The sequence below is a fragment of the Hemibagrus wyckioides genome, linkage group LG08 (assembly GCF_019097595.1).
Source record: "Hemibagrus wyckioides isolate EC202008001 linkage group LG08, SWU_Hwy_1.0, whole genome shotgun sequence".
Classification (NCBI taxonomy): Eukaryota; Metazoa; Chordata; class Actinopteri; order Siluriformes; family Bagridae; genus Hemibagrus; species Hemibagrus wyckioides.
This window is the reverse complement of record NC_080717.1, coordinates 26783376-26789375: the sequence shown is the minus strand read 5'-3', so window position 1 is coordinate 26789375 and position 6000 is coordinate 26783376. Positions and strand designations below refer to the sequence as shown.

General features: G+C 41.9%; 1 protein-coding gene across 2 annotated transcripts in view; it reads right to left on the bottom strand.

Annotated features, from left to right (window-relative positions):
* Nucleotides 1-6000, bottom strand: part of si:ch211-266k8.4 (carabin) — a 71866-nt gene that overhangs the window by 43355 nt on the left and 22511 nt on the right. For both annotated transcript variants that reach the window (XM_058396768.1, XM_058396769.1), the window contains exons 11-12: nucleotides 1539-1631; nucleotides 1-72 (exon numbers count right to left, since the gene is read on the bottom strand). The exon at nucleotides 1-72 is cut by the window's left edge and continues 23 nt beyond it. In XM_058396768.1, the coding sequence (XP_058252751.1) occupies nucleotides 1-72; nucleotides 1539-1631 (165 nt within the window). The remainder of the gene's footprint in view (nucleotides 73-1538; nucleotides 1632-6000) is intronic.

Below are 6000 nucleotides of genomic sequence, written 5' to 3'. Positions count from 1 at the left end.
TGTCTGCCAGGTAGCGCTGTGCTGCTTTCAGCATGCGTGTGAACACATTCCTCCCACTTGAGCCTACAGCCTCTGGGAAAATCCACACAACACACACACACACACACACACACAAACACACACAACAGAGGAGACTTTAAGGTGAAAAATACACATCTGGCATTCAATATTCCAGACAAACAGATGAATCACACCGACTAATTTGCAGTGTTTTAAAGTCTGGGCTCCATAAAACTCCAGGACCTGTTTAAATATGTGTTTAGACGTCGAGACTGAGCATTTAGGAACTTGTTAAACCTCTAACGCTCCCAGGTAGCTGTTTATACACGAGGTTTCTTTCTCTCTACCTGTTTGTCTTTTCCTGCACTCTTTCCTTGTATTCTTCATATTATTATTATTACTCTTTTTTTTAAATAATTATTATTATTATCTTAATTTTTTATTGCTTAGAGTTTGACAGATTTATGAATAATGAACAGCTGGATAATATGGCAAAATAATATCAATATCCATGTTGTTATTTATAATATAATAATATATATATTTTTTAATGTATTATTATATATATATATAATTTTTTTTTTCCACGACTCTAAACGGGAGTAACTTCTTTCTAGAAATAAATGATGGAAATGAATCAAATTTTTTCATTTTTCTTGAAATGCCGGACACTGAAGATGTAAAAAAAAAAAATCATTAAATCATTCATAAAATCATAATGAGAATTTAAATTCAGATTGAAAAATTTCACCACTGGATCGATAAATAACAAAAATAAATAATTTCAACCACCACAGTATTAGAGCTCCACAAAAAAGTAAGAGTGGCTCCAGTTTAATTTTACACTGACAGTTAAACAAGCAATACAAACACCCCGGTCCTCTCTCAGCAGCGTGGACCTGATCATGACGCTCTCGCTCCTGCTCACGCAGCCTGCATGCTATTCAAAGTCAGAGTCACGTGATGTAATGCCAAAACCTCGGCAGACTTCAAACACCGACACCGTCTTCTTTCCCCCAGCAAACAAATCAATTAGACAAGAAAATATGGGCTGTGTTTCATTTCAGCATTTCAAAGCCACTTTCTGTAGAGTGCACAGCTGGCCTGAGGATAGTCACGTCAAGTCGAGTCACATCACCTTTATTTACGGAGAAGATTTAAAGGCAGAAAAGTACAAAAAAAAAAATCAATGTAAACAATGGACATTAAAAAGAACGTTAGATAAGCAACGAGTTATAGGCGTAGAAGGTGGGACCTAAAATCAGAGCTGTTTCTGTGTGTGTGTGTGTGTGTGTGTGTGTGTGTGTGTGAACAGTGGCGTGACACACCTAAGCCCATAAGCCGAATGTCTTATAGGCTTCTTTGTTGTCGCTCTCTGGGCTGCTCGCCAACGCTATTAATTTATCTCACGACTCCTTTAGCGCAATTCAGACGGCAGCGCCAACCTGCCGCTTTGCATATTTCACCATGCTCATTATTTATTCAAGGTTTTATTTGTCACAGTGTCACAAAAGTGTGGCGTAAATCAGCAGGCTGACCTTTTCTAGAAGGTTCATTCTTCTCTTCCTCAGCTCTCCGCTCGTTCTGTTCTTCACAGCTGTGAGACACGGGACTGCGGTCGTCAGGTTCATCTGGAAATGAAGGTACAAATTAAAGAGGCATGATGAAATATTATATATGTTAAACATGGTAATCCCAAGCTAGAATGGACATCGATCCATCTATCCATCCATCGCTCCACCAATCCTTCCACATATCCATCAATCAATCCATCCATTCATCCATCCAGCAATCCATCCATCAATCCATCCATCCACACATCCATCAATCCATCCATCCATCAATCAATCCATCTGTCAATCCATCCATCCATCCATCCACCTATCCATCAATCCATCCATTGCTCCACCTATCCATCAATCCATCCATCCACACATCCATCAGTCAATCCATCCGTCAATTCATCCATCCATCCATCCATCCATCCACACATCCATCAATCAATCAATCCATCCATCCATCAGTCCAGCAATCTATCCATCAATCCATCCATCCATCACTCCACCTATCCATCAATCCATCCATTCATCAATCCATAAATCCATCCATCTATCAATCCATCACTCCACCACACACATCCATCCATAAATCCATCCATCCATCAATCTATCCATCTATCCAATCCATCCATCCATCCATCCATCCATCCATCCATCCATCCTTCTTGTGTACCAGGGAAATCTATCCCAGAGGAGACTTGAGGCACAAAGTGGGGGACAACGTGGAAAGGGTGCCAATCTATCACCCCCCCCCAACCTGATACCAATCAACAAAAACAGTCTTTAGACATGGTAAGGAAGCTAGAGAACCCGGAGGAAACCCAGAGAATATTCAGAGAACACTAGAACACAAACACAGGGTGGAGACGAGAATCAAATCCCCAAGCCCGGAGGTGATAGTGTCTGGTACCGTGTGATCTGACACACCCATGCAGTCTTGTTCAGATTTTTTTTGAAAGTTTGTTATATTTAAATATGTTGCAAAACAACACAACACCGCTCACTCGGTCACAACAGACACAACAACTAAAGGCTTCTGTAACTGCCAAAGCTGCATGACATGATGGTTAGTTAGCCACAGTAACATGGGTAAGGATTAGTAAAAAACCTGGGGAGTTTGTCTATAACATTTAAAAAAATGTTTAATTCCATCTATCCATCCATCAATCTATCCATACATCCATCCATTCATCCATCCATCCATCAATTTATCAATCAATCCATCCATCCATTCAAGAGTAAACAAAACGTTTCTGTATTTTATCTTAAGCCCCCATTCAAACCTACACACCATTAACCACAGCGGCAAATTTTACCCTCATTTTTTGGGGAGATTGGAGAAGAATAACAGAGTAATGATCTCATTTCCCAGTGATTTATTTGAACACAAATTCACCAAAACACAAGAGTCAACAGTGAAGGTCTTCAGATTCGAACAGTAAAGCCCTGATTAGAGGAAAGCCGTAAATCAGCAATCCGTCTCAATCGAGCAGCCTTTCCAGGCTTTGCTTTAAACCCCGACCTCAAACAGATCACAGGCACGGACACACCTTCCAGCCCCTTGTGAGATCACTGAAATGGCTCAGGGGGTAATGCCTCAGCCTGTCACGTCTGAGTGCCCTACAAAGGGACGAACTTTCCTATTTGTTTTCCCCTGACAGCCTTCTTCTCCCTGTATGGCGTACGAATACATGATGACCATCGGTATGTTCCAAATGGGTCAACGTGGGGACGTACGGCAGAATTTTTCTGCCGCTCGACCCTTTTACGCTAATCTGAGGACTTGCTGTTTAAAGGCTTGTTGATGGAAATGGACGCTAATGCAGTAAAGCAGCAGCACGGTCTTAACGATGACATCTGGAGTCAGGGCAGATTAGCGACGGATGATAAACGTCCCCCCAGGAACTACGCCACTGTAATCATAGAGGATCAGATCCAAACCCGTAATCCGATCATGACACTGAAGATTTTCGGTACAGTTTCAAAGCAAGAGAGGTTACTGTGTGAGATTTATCTGCTAACATTCAACAACGAAGGAATGAATCAAACCGACGTAGGCAAATAATCGACTAATGTTGCGGTTTGGCGAAGAAACATCACCGTTACCACCAGGAAGGTGATCCCAACAACGGCATGTCCTGAAGAGATTTATTCCACTTACCACACAGTTATTTCACATTTATTACAAGTCATATATTATCCGTTTAGAGTTACATTTTATAACCATGCTAACTCCTTTTAAACAGAAAAAATCTCTGTCTTGAAGACTTAAGACTTTAAAGCTCCAACTTTTTTTTCCTGTTGCAAAGCCCTGACACTGGAGACTCCTTCCAAAAGTGTTTAGTAAACATCTTCTAAACAGAAAACTCCACCATGTTAATGATGACAATGAATTTTATAATGCGTTTCTGTGGAGCGTGCTTCTGAACTAGCGGTTACTACAGAATCGATAACTTATTGCGTATAATGAGTGCATTGCTGTAAACCTCATGATCTAGCAGAATTTTCTTCTCATGATGTATTCTGGTTGAAGTCAGACCCTGTAATTTCAGGACTGAGTCACAATGATGACACACACACACACACGCACACACACACACACGACTCAGAGGTCACACTACGCTGAAGCTGCTCTCTTGTTCACAATCTCTGTCTCAGAAACACAGCCTTCGGGAATGTCATGATCCCATGTGTATTTATACATGTGTGTGTGTGTGTGTGTGTGTGTGTGGGAGACTGTTCTTTGAACAAATGAAGGACACATTATCAGCTGTGTTCCCAATATGCTGCCTCATGCACACTCAGCCACTGACTGCTTGCCAAACAGACGTTAAGCCTGAGTGTGATATCGCCCCGTCATCAGTGTGTGTGTGTGTGTGTCCAGCAGATCTGTTGGCCAAGCTGCCAAGCACCTGCACCTACACACACACACACACACACACAATTTGTGTTAATCTCCGACACACACAGCACACAGGAGGCTAATTATTAGGATGCCTAACATTCAGCATTTCTGAAAGTCTAAAAGAGTCTCTGATCTGGATACCGGTTACTGGTTTCTGATACTGGTTTTGAAATCAGACGAATGGTTCCAGCTAATAAACTGTGAAGGGGACAAAAATAAAAGATAGAGCTGAACATTGGTGAATATTAGAAAAACAGCCGCAAAGATGTAATCCTGTAAATCAATCCCACAATGCATCCACAAGGCAGAAGGATCCTTAAGCATGGAATATACCACTCTTAGGCATAGTGTTGGAGGAAAAGATGATGTGATGTGATTTATTGCGCTAATTCCACAGAAATTTGCTAACGAGAACGATTTTATGAACTGATACAAGATCACACTTTTCATTTGTTTACACTTATGGAACGCTGTTAAAACAATTTCCTGAGGTTACTACCGTGGCCGAGATTTGCAAAACAAAAGAACAAATACACAAAAACACAATGACAATTTAGACAAAGAGGAAAAGTTCGGTTATAGTTCGCGAATGGAGTACTTCCCTCTGATTGGACGAGACATCTGTCACTCAGGATATACAGGAAGTAGGAAATTGTGTATGTAACTTTGTTTCTTGTAAATGTGTGGAGTTCTGCCTTCACTTTAAACCATTATTTTTTTCAGTAGTGTAACTTTAAATCTTTTAAAGAAAATAACAAACATATACAGTATATTGCCAAAAGTATTCGCTCACCCATCCAAATAATCAGAATCAGGTGTTCCAATCACTTCCATGGCCACAGGTGTATAAAATCAAGCACCTAGGCATGCAGACTGTTTTTACACACATTTGTGAAAGAATGGGTCGCTCTCAGGAGCTCAGTGAATTCCAGCGTGGAACTGTGATAGGATGCCACCTGTGCAACAAATCCAGTCGTGAAATTTCCTCGCTCCTAAATATTCCACAGTCAACTGTCAGCTGTATTATAAGAACATGGAAGTGTTTGGGAACGACAGCAACTCAGCCACGAAGTGGTAGGCCACGTAAACTGACGGAGCGGGGTCAGCGGATGCTGAGGCGCATAGTGCGAAGAGATCGCCAACTTTCTGCAGAGTCAATCGCTACAGACCTCCAAACTTCATGTGGCCTTCAGATTAGCTCAAGAACAGTGTGCAGAGAGCTTCATGGAATGGGTTTCCATGGCCGAGCAGCTGCATCTAAGCCATACATCACCAAGTGCAATGCAAAGCGTCGGATGCAGTGGTGTAAAGCACGCCGCCACTGGACTCTAGAGCAGTGGAGACGCGTTCTCTGGAGTGACGAATCGCACTTCTCCATCTGGCCATCTGATGGACGAGTCTGGGTTTGGCGGTTGCCAGGAGAACGGTACTTGTCTGACTGCATTGTGCCAAGTGTAAAGTTTGGTGGAGGGGGGATTATGGTGTGGGGTTGTTTTTCAGGAGCTGGGCTTGGCCCCTTAGTTCCAGTGAAAGGAA